General features: G+C 45.0%; 1 protein-coding gene across 1 annotated transcript in view; it reads left to right on the top strand.

The window, feature by feature from the left end:
• Nucleotides 1-2984: 2984 nt before the first annotated feature.
• The window catches only part of IFT52 (intraflagellar transport 52), a 55955-nt gene continuing 42286 nt past the window's right edge, over nucleotides 2985-16653 (top strand). The window contains exons 1-4 of the mRNA XM_032142504.2: nucleotides 2985-3136; nucleotides 7078-7202; nucleotides 9104-9191; nucleotides 16411-16540. Of these exons, the coding sequence (XP_031998395.1) occupies nucleotides 7084-7202; nucleotides 9104-9191; nucleotides 16411-16540 (337 nt within the window). The 5' untranslated portion in view covers nucleotides 2985-3136; nucleotides 7078-7083. The remainder of the gene's footprint in view (nucleotides 3137-7077; nucleotides 7203-9103; nucleotides 9192-16410; nucleotides 16541-16653) is intronic.

The raw sequence follows: 16653 nt of genomic DNA, 5'->3' as shown, positions 1-16653 counted from the left end.
ATGCTACAACCTATGTTTATTGAGCACATTCCAAGTTTTATATGCATTATCTACAGTCCTCACTGTAAGCCAGCATTTAGAAATTATTAACTTCAGGCTGGGCATGGTGGCTCACACCTGTAATCCCAGCACTCTGGGAGGCCAAGACGGGCGATTCAAGAGGTCAAGAGTTCAAGACCAGCCTAGCCAAAATGGTGAAACCCCGTCTCTACTAAGAATACAAAAATTAGCCGGGCATCCTGGCGGGTGCCTGTAATCCCAGCTACCTGGGAGGCTGAGGCAGGAGAACTGCTTGAACCCAGGAAGTGGAGGTTGCAGTGAGCCGAGATCATGCCATTGCACTCCAGCCTGGGCAACAGAGCAAGTCTCAGTTTCGGCAAAAAAAAAAAAAAAAAAAGAAGGAAAGAAAGAAATTATTAACTTCACTTTACAGATAGGATACATTTGCTCAGAGATTATGAAAACTGCCCAAGGTCACCCAGCTGGTACAAGTCACAGCGAGGAATTGAACTTGGTGACAACTACTGATTCTAAAAGTCTTACTCTTGCTTTTTTTGGGGGGGCCGGGGGGAAACAGAGTTATGCTCTTGTTGCCCAGGATGGAGTGCAATGGTGCAATCTCAGCTCACTGCAACCTCTGCCTCCTGAGTTCAAGCGATTCTCCTGCCTCAGTCTCCCAAGCAGCTGGGATTACAGGCGCCCGCCACCACATCTGGCTAATTTTTTGTATTTTTATTTTTATTTTTTTTGTAGACAGGGTTTCACCATGTTGGCCAGGCTGGTCTCGAGCTTTTTTTCTTTTTTTTTGACACGGAGTCTCGCTCAGTCACCCAGGCTGGAGTACAGTGGCGCGATCTCGGCTCACTGCAAGCTCCGCCTCCCGGGTTGATGCCATTCTCCTGCCTCAGCCTCCCGAGTAGCTGGGACTACAGGCGCCTGCCACTACGCCCGGCTAATTTTTTTTGTATGTTTAGTAGAGACAGGGTTTCACCGTGTTAGCCAGGGTGGTCTTGATCTCCTGACCTTGTGATCCACCCGCCTCGGCCTCCAAAAGTGTTGGGATTACAGGCGTGAGCCACCGTGCCCGGCCGTCTCGAGCTCTTGACCTCAAGTGATCCACCCGCCTTGGCCTCCCAAAGTGCTGGGATTACAGGCGTGGGCCACTGCACCCGGCCAAAACTCACTCTTTCTACAATCTCTGACAGTGGGAGAAATGCTCTGAGCAGGTGCTGTAGCAAACACTGACTGCATATCAGGCAGAAAGATCCCAAGATTTGTCCCAGCCTTCAAATGGGACGGCCTACTCTCTCTTCAGTGAGAATACTTCATTTCCATTATTAACTGCAGACTGTATTCAACCAATTTTGCACCAAAATACAGCATCCCCAAGAAGAGAACTCTTTTTTTTTTTTTTTTTTTTTAATAGAGTCTCACTCACTCCGTTGCCCAGGCTGAGGTGCAGTGGAGTGATCATGGCTCACTGCAGCCCGAACTCCTGGGTTCCAGCGATCTTCCCACCTCAGCCTCCCAAGTAGCTAAGACTACAGGTGTGTGCCACCATGCCTGACTAACTTTATTTATTTATTTATTATTACTATTATTATTGGAGAGAAAAGGTGTTACTGTTACCCAGGTCCCAAACTCCTGGCCTCAAGCAGTCCTCCCACTTTGGCCTCCCAAAATGCTGGGATTACAGGCATGAGCCACTTCATCTGACCAAAGAGAATTCTCAAATCCCCCTCTTCCCACTTTCTTTTTCTTTTTTTGAGACAAGGTCTCACTGTGTTGCCTAGGCTAGAGTGCGGTGGCACCATGACGGCTCATTGCAGCCTCAACCTCCTAGAATCAATCAATCCTCCCACCTCAGTCTCCCAAGCAGCTAGGACTACAGGGGCGCGCCACCATGCCCAGCTAATTTTTCGTACTTTTAGTAGATACCGGGTTTCGCCATGTTGCCCAGGCTGGTCTCGAACTCCTGGGCTCAAGAGATCACCTGCCTCGGCCTCCCAAGGTGGTGGGATTACAGGAGAGAGCCGCTGCGCCCGGCCCGTCTTCACTTTTAAAATTTCCAGTGACAGAAATTGTGGAAAGCAACACGAGTTGTGTGTGTTTTAATATCCTAAACTCAAAGACAAACATAAATGTAATTAAAAACTGTCAGAGCTCTCTGCAATCTTCAGTTTGGGTCTTCCGGGCTGCTGCAGCGTTGTTCACAAATCCACACACCTCTAAAGGCAGGCACAGAGCACTTTCCTGGGTAGTCGGGTGGCCTGTTAGTAGTTGCAGGCTTCTGGTTTCCCACCTTAATGGCGATGGCAGGGCAACCTGTACTGGTGATGCTCTTTGCACAAGCAGTTCTTTCTGCCCGGAAGGCCCTTCCCCAGCCTTTGCCTTAATGAATACCACTCTCTCTTCAAATCTCTGCTCAACATCGGCGCCTTTTTGACCAGCTTAGTCGTCAGACTCCCTAATACAGTTCATAGTTTTCACATTTTTGTAGAATCTATTCAAGTTCTAACTCTTCGCCATGCTTGCCGGCGCTCAAGCCTAGTACCATGGCAAGCGAAGATGCGGAGTTAATAAAACAGAATTATATGGTGTTACCATTCTCAACACTAAACCTGCGCACCCTTTTCCCTTAAGTAGTTCCCAATAGTCCGGCCCAGCCTTGCGCCTGGCTCCACTCTGCGCCTGCGCCTTGGGGAGCGAAGCTGGGGCGTTCTCCAACCCCCCGCTGGAAGCCTTCACTATTCTCCTCCCTGTGGTTGGAGCGAAGTTTGGGCACTTGGGTCCTACCGTTGTTATTAGTCTTTAGTCGTAATTGATATTAAAGAACAAAATTAAATGGGTTTATTTTTGGTGAAAAGTTAATTCTCCTTATGTTTGGATTTGCCCCTCATGCACCAAATGGTACAGTCCCACATCAGCCAGGCTCCCTACCCAACAACCCTGTCGCCTGGGACGGAGAGGCGCCTTCCGTGCTGTCGTCATCACGTCGGCCGGAGCTAGCGCTGCGTCCTGGGCCACGCCTGTCGGCGCACCGCCGCGCCTCCCCGGTTACTAAGGGGCCTTGGATACCTGGCTGATCCCCGGGATGCTGGGCGGCGTCAGGTGACTGGTGGTCGCTGGGCCTCAGGTAAAGGGCTTCAACGTGGTGGGCCGGCTGGGGCGTTGTGGCGGCCTGGGAGCTGGCGAGGGCCTCGCCACACTCTTCGAGGCCGCTGGGCCGGTCATAGAACATCCAGGGTCCACCGAGGTGAAGTAAACTGTGGGCGCGGACGTAGCCCGGGGTCCTGGCGCTCCGGCTGGCCGCCCATCTCCACTGCCTCGGGTGGTGCCCATTTTTTAGTCGTTCCGCTGACTATGAAAGAGCATCGGACGAGGAATCGTAAAATCTTAATCTCTCTTCTGTCGTGGCTGCGACTCCTCGGTATTCATGTGGGAAAATACTGGTTTGTCTGGTAATGTTATTGAAGAGAAAGCGAGAGAATGGTTGGGCAGCTTTACCCAAATATTCGTTATTTTTATAGTTTTAAAGGCCTTATACTATTATTAAGGAAATGTATTTCTGGTCAGGTCTGACAGTACAGAAACGCAGACCTGCTACTCTCACCAGGGGCTGAACTAACAGAACAAAAAAATGATAGATGTATCACAGGGGTGGGATCATGGAGGGGGCAGTTTTTCAACTGGACAAAAAGATGTTGAAGTGCTTAAAGAAGAATAAATATGTGAAAGTAGCCAGGAAAATTCTAAAATTAATGGTAATAAGGGAGATTAGCTCTCCAGAACCACCAGATGTTATAACATAAAGGTATAGCAATTAAACTAGCATAGAAGATGGGTGCAGCAGTGTGGGCCCGTAGTCCTGGCTACGTGGTAGACTGAGGCGGGAGGATCCCTTGAGCCCAGGAGTCAGAGACCAGCATGGGTATCAAAGGGAAACCGTGTCTCTGAAAATAAATAAATTAATTAAAAAAAAAAGTTTGGAACTCAGCAGGAGTTTACAGGCAGATAAAATATATTAGAACTCAGAATAAGAGCCAGTTATATGTAGGGATTTATTATATAGGCAAGGTGGTACTGTATTTCAAATCAGCATTGAAAAGATGAATTGGAGTCAGGCAGCTTTTTTAGTAATTTAGAAAATAATTAAACCAGTCCAGCGAGGTGGTTCACACCTGTAATCCCAGCACTTTGGGAGGCCAAAGCGGGTGGATCACTTGAGGTCAGGAGTTCCAGACCAGCCTGGCCAACCTGGTGAAAAACTGTGTCTACTATGGCGCGCGCCTGTAATCCCAGCTATGGGGAGGCTGAGGCAGAAGAATTGCTTGAACCCGGGAGGCGGAGGTTGCAGCGAGCCCAGATTGCGCCACTGCACTCCAGCCTGGGTGACAGAGCGAGACTATGCCTTGAAAAAGAAGGAAAAAAAAAAAAAGGAATGAAGCCCGTTTTGAGCACCACAATAATTTCCAAATGGACTAAAATTTAAATGTTAAAAAATTACATCACCAATTTAGCCGGGTGAGTTGGGCGCCTGTAGTCCCAGCCACTTGGGAGGCTGAGGCACGAGAATCTCTTGAACCTGGAAGGCGGAGGTTGTGGTGAGCCGAGATCGTGCCACTGCACTCCAGCTTAGGCCACAGAGCAGACTCTGTCTCAAAAAAAAAAAAAAAAGAAAGAAAGAAATTACATCGCAAAGTACTGAAAGAAAGCATTGTTGAATTTATTTATAATCTTAGAATAACAAAAACTCTTCTAAATGTTTCATGTCATCCAGAAGCCAGAAAGGAAAAGATTAATACTTTTAACTCTGTAAAATTTAAAATCTATATGGCCTGCAAAATTCAACCAAACCAAAAAAACTACCAGAAGCCAAATAAGCTTATGAAAATATTTGTTTAATGATCAATTAGAAAATTATGAAACCCGACTAGGTGCAGTGGCTCATGCCTGTAAACCAGCACTTTGGGAGGTTGAGGTAGGAGGATCACTTGAGGCCAGGAGTTCAAGGGCAACATAGCGAGACCTTGCTTCTACAAAAAATTTAAAAATTAGCTGGACACTGGTGCGCGCCTGTAGTCCCAGCTACCCAGGAGGCTGAGGTGGGATGATTGCTTGAGCCCGGGAGGTCAAGGCTACAGTGAGTCGTGATTGCACCACTGCACTCCCAGCCTGGGTCACAGAGTGGGACTTTTATCTCAAATAATAATAAGAAGAATAAGTTTTTATTTTTTTTTAATTTTATTATTATTATTATTTTTTGAGACGGAGCCTCGCTCTGTCGCCCAGGCTGGAGTGCAGTGGCCCAATCTCGGCTCACTGCAAGCTCCGCCTCCCGGGTTCACGCCATTCTCCTGCCTCAGCCTCTCCGAGTAGCTGGGACTACAGGCGCCCGCCACCACGCCCGGCTAATTTTATGTATTTATTAGTAGAGACGGGGTTTCATCGTGGTCTCGGCCTCCCAAAGTGCTGTGATTACAAGCGTGAGCCGCAGCGCCCGGCCCCGAATAAGTTTTTAAAAAGAAAAATTTAAAGAGAAAAATGATCAGAGTACCTGGACAAGGAAATCAGAAGAAATAGAAGTGGCAGAAATCTATAGCAAGAGACCACTATCTCACTAACTTCAAAGTGGAAATTAAAACAGTAATGAGGGGGGTTTTTTGGCCCTTTTTTTGGCAAAGATGACAAAGACTGGAAATAGGATTGTGTGGAAACAGAAGTGTGTTAGTGGAAGTATAAATGAGTATAATTTTTTGGAGGGCAATTTGGAAATAATTTCCTCAGCCATTCAATAGGTGAGAATCTACAGATATGCAAAGTGCAGAAAAACATGTTTAACACTGATGTTTTTAGTACTGTTTTAGAAAATATTTGATAAAAGATGTCAATCAGTATATGACTGGTTAAATAAATTATGGTAGATCCATAAAATGAATACTATGCAGCTGTTTTTGTTGTTGTTGTTATTGTTTAAAGACAGCCTCTTGCTGTGTTCTCCAGGCTGGAGTGCAGAGTGGCGTGATTGTGGCTCACTGCAGCCTCAACCTCCTGGGCTCAAGCAATCCTCTCACCTCAGCCTCCCGAATAGGTGGGACTACAGATATATGCCACCACGCCCTGCTGATTTTTTTTGTAGAGATGTGGTTTTATCATGTTATCTAGGCTGGTCTGGAACTGCTGAGCTCAAGCGATCCTCCCACCTCAGCCTCCCAAAGTGCTGGAATTACAGGGTGAGCCACTGCACCCAGCCCTGTGTAGCTGTTTAAAAGAATATGGTAGATCCATGTGTACTGACAAAGAAAGATGTCAAATATACAAGGTTAGGTGAAACAGGTGTTTCAGAATAACGCATATGGTAAGATCCTATTTCATAAAATAAAACTGTAAGTTAATATATGTATAAAAAGAATCTAGAGCTGGGTGCAGTGGCTCAAGCCTGTAATCCCAGCACTTTGGGAGGCCAAGACAGGTGGATCATGAGGTCAGGAGTTCGAGACTAGCCTGACGAACTTGGTGAAACCCTGTCTCTACTAAAAATACAAAAATTAGCTGGGCATGGTGACACGTGCCTGTAATCCCGGCAACTCAGGAGGCTGAGGCAGGAGAATTGCTTGAACCCGGGAGATGGAGGTTGCAGTGAGCCGAGATCACGCCATTGCACTCCAGCCTGAGAGACAGAGCAAGACTAGGTCTCAAAAAAAGGAAAAGAAAAGAAAAATAGAATCTAGAAGACTATACCCCACGCTTAACAGTAGTTAGCAGTGATGAGTCAGGTTGGAAACATGGTCTTGGGACACAAGAGCAGGGTGATGGCAGGGCAGGGCCATAGGTGTAGGCTGTTGGCAGGATCTGGGCAAGAGGCAGAAAGCAAAAGCAGGTAGGGGAGGGCTGGGTTGGTTTTGGTCTTAGGTTTCTGTGCTATGCATTTCACTCTCAACCTTTGAGAATTGTAGGAGTTTCCTAGATAGATTTCAGTTGTATACCCTTTCTTGATAAATTAGTAGTAGAAGGCAACTATTTATTACTTTTAGGGTCTTTGGAATTGATTTTCTGATCACATCTTTCTTTCTTAAGGTAACCATGGAGAAAGAGCTGCGGAGCACCATTCTTTTCAATGCCTACAAAAAGGAGCTATTCACCACCAACAATGGCTATAAATCCATGCAGAAAAAACTTCGGAGTAATTGGAAGATTCAGAGGTGACTGACCATGTATATTGTTTTCCCTTCTAAATGATATTGTCCTGCTGATAAAGCTGAGAAGTCTTTATTTTCTTATGTAACATAGATTGTTTAGGTGGGAAAAGCTCAATTTAAAGGTTAGTCAGAATTAGGTCTGGCGCGGTGGCTCACGCCTGTAATCCCAGCACTTTGGGAGGCTGAGGCGGGCGGATCACGAGGTCAAGAGATCAAGACTGGCCGGCACGGTGGGTGGCTGACACCTGTAATCCCAGCACTTTGGGAGGCCAAGGCGGGTGGATCATGAGGTCAGGGGTTCGAGACAAGCCTGGACAAGATGGTGAAACCCCATCTCTATTAAAAATTAAAAAAAAAATAGCCAGGCATGGTGGCGGGCGCCTGTAATCCCAGCTCCTCGGGAGGCTGAAGCAGAGAATTGCTTGAACCTGGGAGGTGGAGGTTGCAGTGAGCCGAGATTGTGCTACTGTGCTCCAGCCTGGGCAACAGAGTGAGACTCTGTCTCAAAAAAAAAAAAAAAGATCAAGACCATCCTGGCCAACATGGTGAAACCCCGTCTCTACTAAAAATACAAAAATTAGCTGGGTGTGATGGTGCGTGCCTATAGTCCCAGCTACTCGGGAGGCTGAGGCAGGAGAATCGCTTAAACCCAGGAGGTGGAGGTTATAGTAAGCCGAGATCACGCCACTGCGCTCCAGCTTGGCGACAGAGCGAGACTCTGTCTAAAAAAATAAAAATAAATTATTCAGAATTAAATAAATTTTTCTTAAAACATCTCTTAGGCAGGACGCGGTGGCTCATGCCTGTAATCCCAGCACTTTGGGAGGCTGAAGCAGGCAGATCACTTGAGGTCAAGAGTTGGAGACCAGCCTGGCCCACAAAACCTCATCTCTACTGAAAATACAAAAATTAGCCAGGCATCATAGTGCGTGCCTATAATCCCAGCTACTAAGGAGGCTGAGGCACAAGAGTCCCTTGAACCCAGGAAGTGAATGCCTGCAGTGAGCCGAGATCATGCCACTGCACTCCAGCCTGGGCAACAGAGGGAGACTCTGTGGAAAACAAAAACCAAAAAAAATTTCTTTTGAAATCAGCAATTAGGATATTATTAAAGCAGCATATTATTAAGTTGTCTTCCAAATCACAAACCAAAAAGTTATTTTAATTATACACATATAGCTTTTTAAGGTGTTAGAGGCTTTCTTCATCTTTTGACTCAGGTCAATACTAGGGAAAGGAAACATGAGAATTAAATGAGAATAACTTTGTGTATGTTTTTCTTTTTCTTTTTTTTTTTTGAGACGGAGTCTTGCTCTGTCACCCAGGCTGGAGTGCAGTGGCCCGATCTCGGCTCACTGCAAACTCCGCCTCCCGGGTTCACGCCATTCTCCTGCCTCAGCCTCTCCTAGTAGCTGGGACTACAGGCGCCCGCCACCACGCCCGGCTAATTTTTTTTTTTTGTATTTTTAGTAGAGACGGGGTTTCACTGTGGTCTCGATCTCCTGACCTCGTGATCCGCCCGCCTCGGCCTCCCAAAGTGCTGGGATTACAAGCGTGAGCCACCGCGCCCGGCCGTATGTTTTTCTTAATAGGTGAGGATATGTAATTATACAAGCTAATGGTAGGGCTGATTGAATTAGTAGTTGAGGACTTCTTTATGCTTTAGCATGGCTTGATTTGAACACCTTGACTTACTGGAAGTATTTAAACAGAGGCCAGATGACTCTGGGGCAGGCCTGTAGAGGGAATTCTCACTTTGGGAGAGAGACTAGACCAGTTACGTCTAAGTCCCTTTGTCTCTGAGCCTCTGTGGCCTCTGCTTCCAAATAGTTGAGAGACTAAAATAATACATAAATTGCTTTAAATTATGGACCTTATATTTGCTTTTAAAATTGTATTTCTAGCTTAAAAGATGAAATCACATCTGAGAAGTTAAATGGAGTGAAACTGTGGATTACAGCTGGGCCAAGGGAAAAATTTACTGCAGCTGAGGTAAGAAATATCCACTAAAGAAGGAATATGGTGAAATGATTAGGAGTCTGGGCTTTGAAATACCGGATTTGAATCCCCCTTCACCACTTACTGTGTGGCCTTAAGGTAGTCACTTCATCTCTCTTTTCATCATGGAGTTGTGATGATTAACTGAGATACTCCATGTAAAGCACCAAACACATAGTGTGGGCCAGTTAAATATTAGCCACACTTCTTTTTTTTTTTGAGACAGAGTCTCGCTCTGTCGCTGAGGCTGGAGTGCAGTGGCGCAATCTCGGCTCACTGCAACCTCCGCCTCCCGGGTTCAAGCAATTCTCCCTGCCTCAGCCTCCTGAGTAGCTGGGACTACAGGTGCCCACCACCACGCCCAGCTAATTTTTGTATTTTTAGTGGAGATGGGCTTTCACCATATTGGCCAGGCTGGTCTCAAACTCCTCACCTTGTGATCTGCCTACCTCAGCCTCCCAAAGTGCTGGGATTACAGGTGTGAACTACCAAGCCCGGCCACTAGCCACATTTCTTTGCTATATTTTTGCTTTGAAAATAGGAAAATTCCCCTGGGCGCGGTGGCTCACGCCTGTAATCCCAACACTTTGGGAGGCCGAGGCAGGCGGATCACCTGAGGTCAGGAGTTCGAGACCACCCTGACCAACATGGAGAAACCTCATCTCTACTAAAAATACAAAATTAGCCAGGCGTGGTGGTGCATTCCTGTAATCCCAGCTACTCGAGAGGCTGAGGCAGGAGAATTGCTTGAATCCGGGAGGTGGAGGTTGCCGTGAGCCAAGATCGCGCCATCACACTCCAGCCTGGGCAACAAGAGCAAAACTCCATCTCAAAAAAAAAAAAAAAAAAAAAAGACAATAGGATAATTCCATTTAAAATAAAAATGTTTATTATTCTAGTTCATGGAATGGGTAAAGAATGATAAATGTAAGGCCCAGAATGCAAATGACAAGTATTGGTGAGAATGGGAAGTTATTGGAACCCTTCCACAGTGATGGTGGGAATGTAAAATGATGCAGTCACCATGAAAAACGGTATGGTAGTTCCTCAAAAATTTAAGCATAAAATTGCCATATGATGGCTGTGTGCGGTGGCCCACGCCTGTAATCCCAGCACTTTGGGAGGCTGAGAAGGGCGGATCACTTGAGGTCAGGAGTTCGAGAGTAGCCTGGCCAACATGGTGAAACCTCGTCTCTACTAAAAATACAAATATTAGCCAGGCATGATGGTGTGTGCCTGTAATCCCAACTACTTGGGAGGCTGAGGCAGGAGAACACTTGAACCTGGGAGGTGGAGTTGCAGTGAGCAGAGATCGGGCCACTGCACTCCAGCCTGGGCAACAGAGCAAGACTCTATTTCAAAAACAAACAAACAAACAAACAAAAAAAACTGCCATATAATCTAGCAATTCCACTTCTGGGTATATGCCCAAAAGAATGGAAAACCGGATCTCAAAGAGATAGTTGCCCACCTATCTTCTCAGCAGTACTATTCACAATCGCCAAAAGGTGGAAATAGCCCAAGTATCCATCGGCAGATGAATAGATAAGATATGGTATATACCTACAATGGAATATTATTCAGTCTTAAATAGGAAGGTAATTCTGATACATGCTACACATGGATGAATCTTGCGGACATTATGCCAAATGAAAATAAGGCAGACACAAAAAGACAAATACTGTATGATTTCACTTATGCAAGCATGCGGTACGTAGAGTAGTCGAATTCGTAGAGACAGAAAATAGAAGGGTGGTGGTTGCCAGGGCTTGGGGGAAGTGGGGAATGGAGAGTTGCTGTTTAATAGGTATAGAGTTTCAGTTTTGCAAGATGAAAACAGTTCTGCAGATTGGTTGCCCAACAGTGTGAGTATATTTAATAGTGCTGAACTAGGCCGGGCACGGTGGCTCACACCTGTAATCCCAGCACTTTGGGAGGCTGAGGCAGGTGGATCACTTGAGGCTAGGAGTTTGAGACCAGCCTGGCCAACATGGTGAAACCTCGTCTCTACTAAAAATACAAAATTTAGCCAGTCGTGGTGGCACACGCTTGTACTCCCAGCTACTTAAGAGGTGGATGCGGCAGAATTGCTTGAACCTGGGAGGTGGAGGTTGCAGTGAGCCGAGATTGCGCTACTGCCCTCCAGCCTGGCGACAGAGACCCTGTCTGAAAAGAAAAAACAAATAAAAAAAAAAACTGATGAACTATGTACTTCAGAATGGTTAAGATGGTAAATTTAGGAAAAGTTAGGTGTGTTTTTTCACAATCAATAAAACAAAAAACGCTGAGCATAGAAAGAGCCATTTTACGGAGAATGGGAAGTATCTTTGTGCTCAGAGAGAATATGGGGAGTAGGGAGGTTGAGGCAGGGCACGGCCAATGTGGTCCTTAGATTGAGGCAGGCCAAGGTCTCCTGCTGTTACTCTGGGTGGTGCCATGGGGAAGAGGTCCACTGGGGAGCATTTCTAGTGTCCTTTGTTTCTCAATTTGATTGCAAGGTGACCTTCCCCGCTGGGAATGGCATGGAGAGAGACATGATTGTTTGATCAGGTTAATTGACAGAAGGAGTAGGAATTACCATTGGGAATGTGGAGGTAACCAGCAACTCCTACCCACTGAGACCCTGAGGGAAATGTACACACAGAGGGCAGTGGCCTGCAGAGCAACACTCTATTACTTGCTGGGCTTTGGCTCCATCTCCCCATCCACCTAGCGAAGCCAATGAGAGAGTTGGCCTGGTGTTTGCCAGGTACCAACCAGCCTCAGGAACACAGGGGCATCCACAGAGAGGGTCAGAACCTCTTGGGCCTTTTCCCAAGTGGAGATGGGTGCCAGGCCAAGCCTTAGTTTGGGCTTCCAGGGATGGAAGGCTGTCGCATCCAAGAGACACAAGTCCTTCAAGAGGCAAGTTTGATGTAACTTTAGCCTAATAAAACGTCCTCTCTCAGACCAGTCCCTGACACCATGCCTTCTCTTTAGAGCTGGAGTGAGGTGAGAAGAAAAGGGAAAAAAGCTGTTAGCTTTTTTCTAGAAATCAGCATTCCCTTGTGTTACAGTTCTTCCAGTGGGCTCATGCTTGTGAGATCACTGCTTTCCTTGTCATTGCTGCTGGCCTCCTGGACTGTTACTCCTGGAGAGCTGTGTGATGCCTTTTTCATGTTGACTTCCAGAAACTTCTGTGACAGGACAGACATCATATGTCTGATATTAGATGCTAGTATCAGGCTAGAAACTAGGCTGAACAGTCTTCCCTTATTTCGACCTCAACTACATTAATGCATCATACTAGCTTTGTGGTGGTATTCAGTTATGACCAGGTAACCACGTGGCTGAGGGGAGTATTTTCCAACCCTAACAGACCAGCGTCCACCTGTATTACAAATGCCAACTTTGTTACCCTGAATTGAAATGCAAAGATAATTTAACCCACCACCATTAAAAAAGTAAAGCAATATAACTTCCTAACTCTAATGTACAGAAATTAAAGGATGATTTATAAAAGAATATGTGTACTTCAAATTGTAAATGTTTATGCATATATATACTAGAGGAATATACATATTTCAGGTTGTTAATGCTTGGTCATACATACATTCGAACACTTCTTTATGTTTGACATTTTGAAATAAATGTTTAATAAATATGTAGAACTTCCATGAGTGGGATAGGTACATATGCAGACTGGTGGAAGTGATGTATTGGCAATTCCAATCATGAGCTGTGTTGCTGTCGGTGATGTGAGTTTTCCAAAATACTAACTCTTGGTAAAGTTCTATTTTTTTTTTTTCGAGACGGAGTCTCGCTCTGTCGCCCAGGCTGCAGTGCAGTGGCGCGATCTCAGCTCACTGCAAGCTCTGCCTCCCGGGTTCACGCCATTCTCCTGCCTCAGCCTCCCGAGTAGCTGGGACTACAGGCACCTGCCACCACGCCTGGCTAATTTTTTGTATTTTTAGTGGAGACGGGGTTTCACTGTTAGCCAGGATAGTCTCGATCTCCTGGCGTTGTGACCCACCCGCCTCGGCCTCCGGTAAAGTTCTATTAATAAAAAGAGTAAGTATAATTCTTCTCTCAGTTTACATGGTAGTTGGGTACCTGGGAATTCAGTATATGTTAAATCGTGTAAAAAATACTTTGTACATTATTTACATAGAATTTGGGCTGGGCACAGTAGCTTACTCCTGTAATCTCAGGAGTTTGGGAGGCCGAGGTGGGTGGATCACCTGAGGTCAGGAGTTTGAGACCAGCCTGGCCAACATGGTGAAACCTTGTCTCTACTAAAAATACAAAAATTAGCCAGGTGTGGTGGCAGGCGCCTGTAGTCACAACTACTCAGGAGGCTGAGGCAGGAGAATCACTTGAACCCAGGAGGCGAAGGTTGCAGTGAGCCAAAATCAAGCCACTGCAGCATGGGTGACAGAGTGAGACTTCATCTCAAAAAATAAATAAATAAATTGGAGTTAGATTTTAGGCTAAGCTTCTTTCGTTTGTTTGCTTTTTCTTTTTTAAACCTATGTGACTATCTGAGAAGATTTTCAAATGCTGTGGAATAGTTCTTTATTATGTGGGACTGGTCTGAATATTGCAGGACCTTAACTTCCCTGCCCTTCATCCACTAAAATGTCCTTAAACATTAATATTATGGCATTAATATTATGCCATATTAATATTAATATTATGGTGATCCAGAATACATGCTAGATGGTTTAAATGCCTCCACTGAGAGCCACTGGCCTGGATCATCCAGTCTCGATTACAGGAAATATCTCACATTTGCTGTCACACTAACAGTGTGAATGCATTCTAAGCCAATTTCTAAAATTTAAGTCTGCAAAATTAATCATTCTTCCTGTTTTTGCCATAGAGAAATACAAGAACCTGCAATTTGTACCAAATATCTGTTCTTTTGTTAGAAGGGTTTCACTTACATGCATAGCTGGAAACTGGGTCATAATTCGTGGAAGCTCCTTCAACTTTTGCCCACCTGTGTTATTGCATACCACGTCCTTCATGTATCTTTTTCTTAAAATGCCAGATGGCCAATAGGACACAGTAGACACCAATACCTACTATATACTCATTGCATTTAGGCAACATGGACAAATCCCAGAACCACATAATCATAAAAACCAAGTCCCAGTAGAATTTCCCAAGCAAAAGCTATGTTCTGAGAATATATATTGCAAACTAGACCTGGCTTGCTATTAGCAGTCATAGAACATAGCTTATATTTAGGGCTGTCTGGCAAGAGGAGTTTGAGAGGAAATCAAAAGGAAGAAAAAGGAAGATGAATTTAGGGAGAGATTCAGTCTGTTGTTCAGGGTCCAGGATCATGCAGTTATAACCCATTTGTTTTGTTTTTCTGTTGTTGTTCCAAAAAATATTTACTAAGGATCTGTTATGTACCTAATTATGTGCCAGGTCCTAGGACTAACGCTAGGGATCAAAGTCAAATAGCACATGATCTCTCTACTCAAGGAACTGATAGTCTAGGGGAAATGAAACAAATGGACCATCTACCAATAATGATCGATGTTCTAAGTTCCACATTTCTACAGAAGCACAGAAAAGAGGCATTGGATTATTGGGTGCAGAGGAAATGGACTTTGAGCTGATTTTTTTTTTTTTTTTCTGAGACAGAGTCTTGCTGTGTCGCCAGGCTGGAGTGCATTGGCGCATTCTTGGCTCGTTGCAACCTCCACTTCCCAGGTTCAACTGATTCTTCTGCCTCAGCCTGCCGAGTAGTGGGGATTACAGGCGTCCGCCACCATACCTGGCTATTTTTTTGTATTTTTAGTAGACACAGGGTTTCACCATGTTGGCCAGGCTGGTCTCAAGCTCCTGACCTCAAGTGATCCACCCGCCTCAGCCTCCCAAATTGTTGGGATTACAGGCGTGAGCCACTGCGCCCCACCTTAATTTTGATTTTGAAATAATTCATTTTTTATTTTGGTTTTTTTTTATTGTGTTTCGTTTTTGAGACGGAATCTTGCTCTGTTACCCAGGCTGGAATGCAGTGGTGCAATCTTGGCTCACTGCAACCTGCAACACCTGGGTTCAAGCAATTCCCCTCCCTCAGCCTCCCGAGTAGCTGGGACTACGGGTGCATACCACCACGCCTGGCTAATTTTTGTACTTTTAGTAGAGACGGGGTTTCACCACGTTGGCCAAGTTCCACCATGTTGGAACTCCTAACCTCAGGTGATCCGCCTATCTTGGCCTCTGAAGATTCATTTGTTTTATACAGTGTGGGGAAGGCAGGGGGAGAGGAAAATTCAGGGAGCATGCAAGAGCAAGAGGGCCGTGCTGTGGCAAATCTAGTCCGGGCAGTAGTTTCCAAAGTAGGATGCATATGATGAATCAGTGGGGTGCCAAAAGGAAATTACGTTTATTATTCATATTTTCATTACCCTTAAAACATTTCCTTTTTGGCAGTTGTTTTAAATTATAAGGTACATATTTTATATAGAGATACATACATATTGAATGTATTTATATACATGTTCAGATTTTTTTCTGCTGGAGTGCTTGATGAAGAAAGTTGAGAAACCGTTTGTCTGGACTACCTACCCCAAATTTTCTCAGGCTAGACCAGCAAGATCAACCCTAGATTTTTCTCCCATCCCCAGCTTTGTGAAAACAAGAGAGAGCTTCCAGGAGATAAGCAGAAAACATGCATTTCTCTCTATGGTTTGGTTGGTCAATGACCTTGAACAGAATTCCTCCCAGGTGTGGTATGAAATACCTTCACCCTGATACCCTCTGTGGGCAGTCAAGAGAAGGCATTGTCTAAATCAGTGGTTCTTAAACAGGGGTGATTCTATTGCTTCTTCTCCTGAGGGAACATGTGGCAATCTCAAGAGACATTTTTGGTTGCCAGGGGAAGATAGGTACAACTGGCATCTAGTAGGGGAGACCAGGGGTGCTGCTGAATGGAGAACTGAGCGCTTCCTTTAGTTAAGTCTTTCGCTTTTGACTTGCTGTCTAGATAGTCAGCTTTGAAACTGTCAATTTACTTTGAGTATTTTGGAGCTTTATGCTCAAAGACAAGCTTGGAGATCCTACATAGAGAGTACTTTTTATCTTATATACATTTATATGTAAATGCCTTATAGATTTGAAGTATTTATTTTTCATCAAGTTAAGGTCTTATTCACGGTATTTCAGGCAAAAGTCTTTTGAGTATGTTCATAGATTGCTTTTTTCTTTTGTGTAGTTTGAAATCCTGAAGAAATATCTTGACAGCGGTGGAGATGTCCTTGTGATGCTAGGAGAAGGTGGAGAATCCAGATTTGACACCAATATTAACTTTTTACTAGAAGAATATGGAATCATGGTTAATAATGGTAATTAGTAGTATTATTTTCAATAGAGGCAGTAATTTTCTATCTATTATTTGATATCATAGCCCTTTAGGTCCAGTGGCATAATGGAAAAAGCCCTGGGCTGTGTGTGCATG

Source organism: Hylobates moloch, unplaced genomic scaffold, assembly GCF_009828535.3.
Source record: "Hylobates moloch isolate HMO894 unplaced genomic scaffold, HMol_V3 SCAFFOLD_21, whole genome shotgun sequence".
In the NCBI taxonomy this organism is placed as follows: Eukaryota; Metazoa; Chordata; class Mammalia; order Primates; family Hylobatidae; genus Hylobates; species Hylobates moloch.
This window is presented reverse-complemented; position numbering and strand designations above follow the sequence as displayed.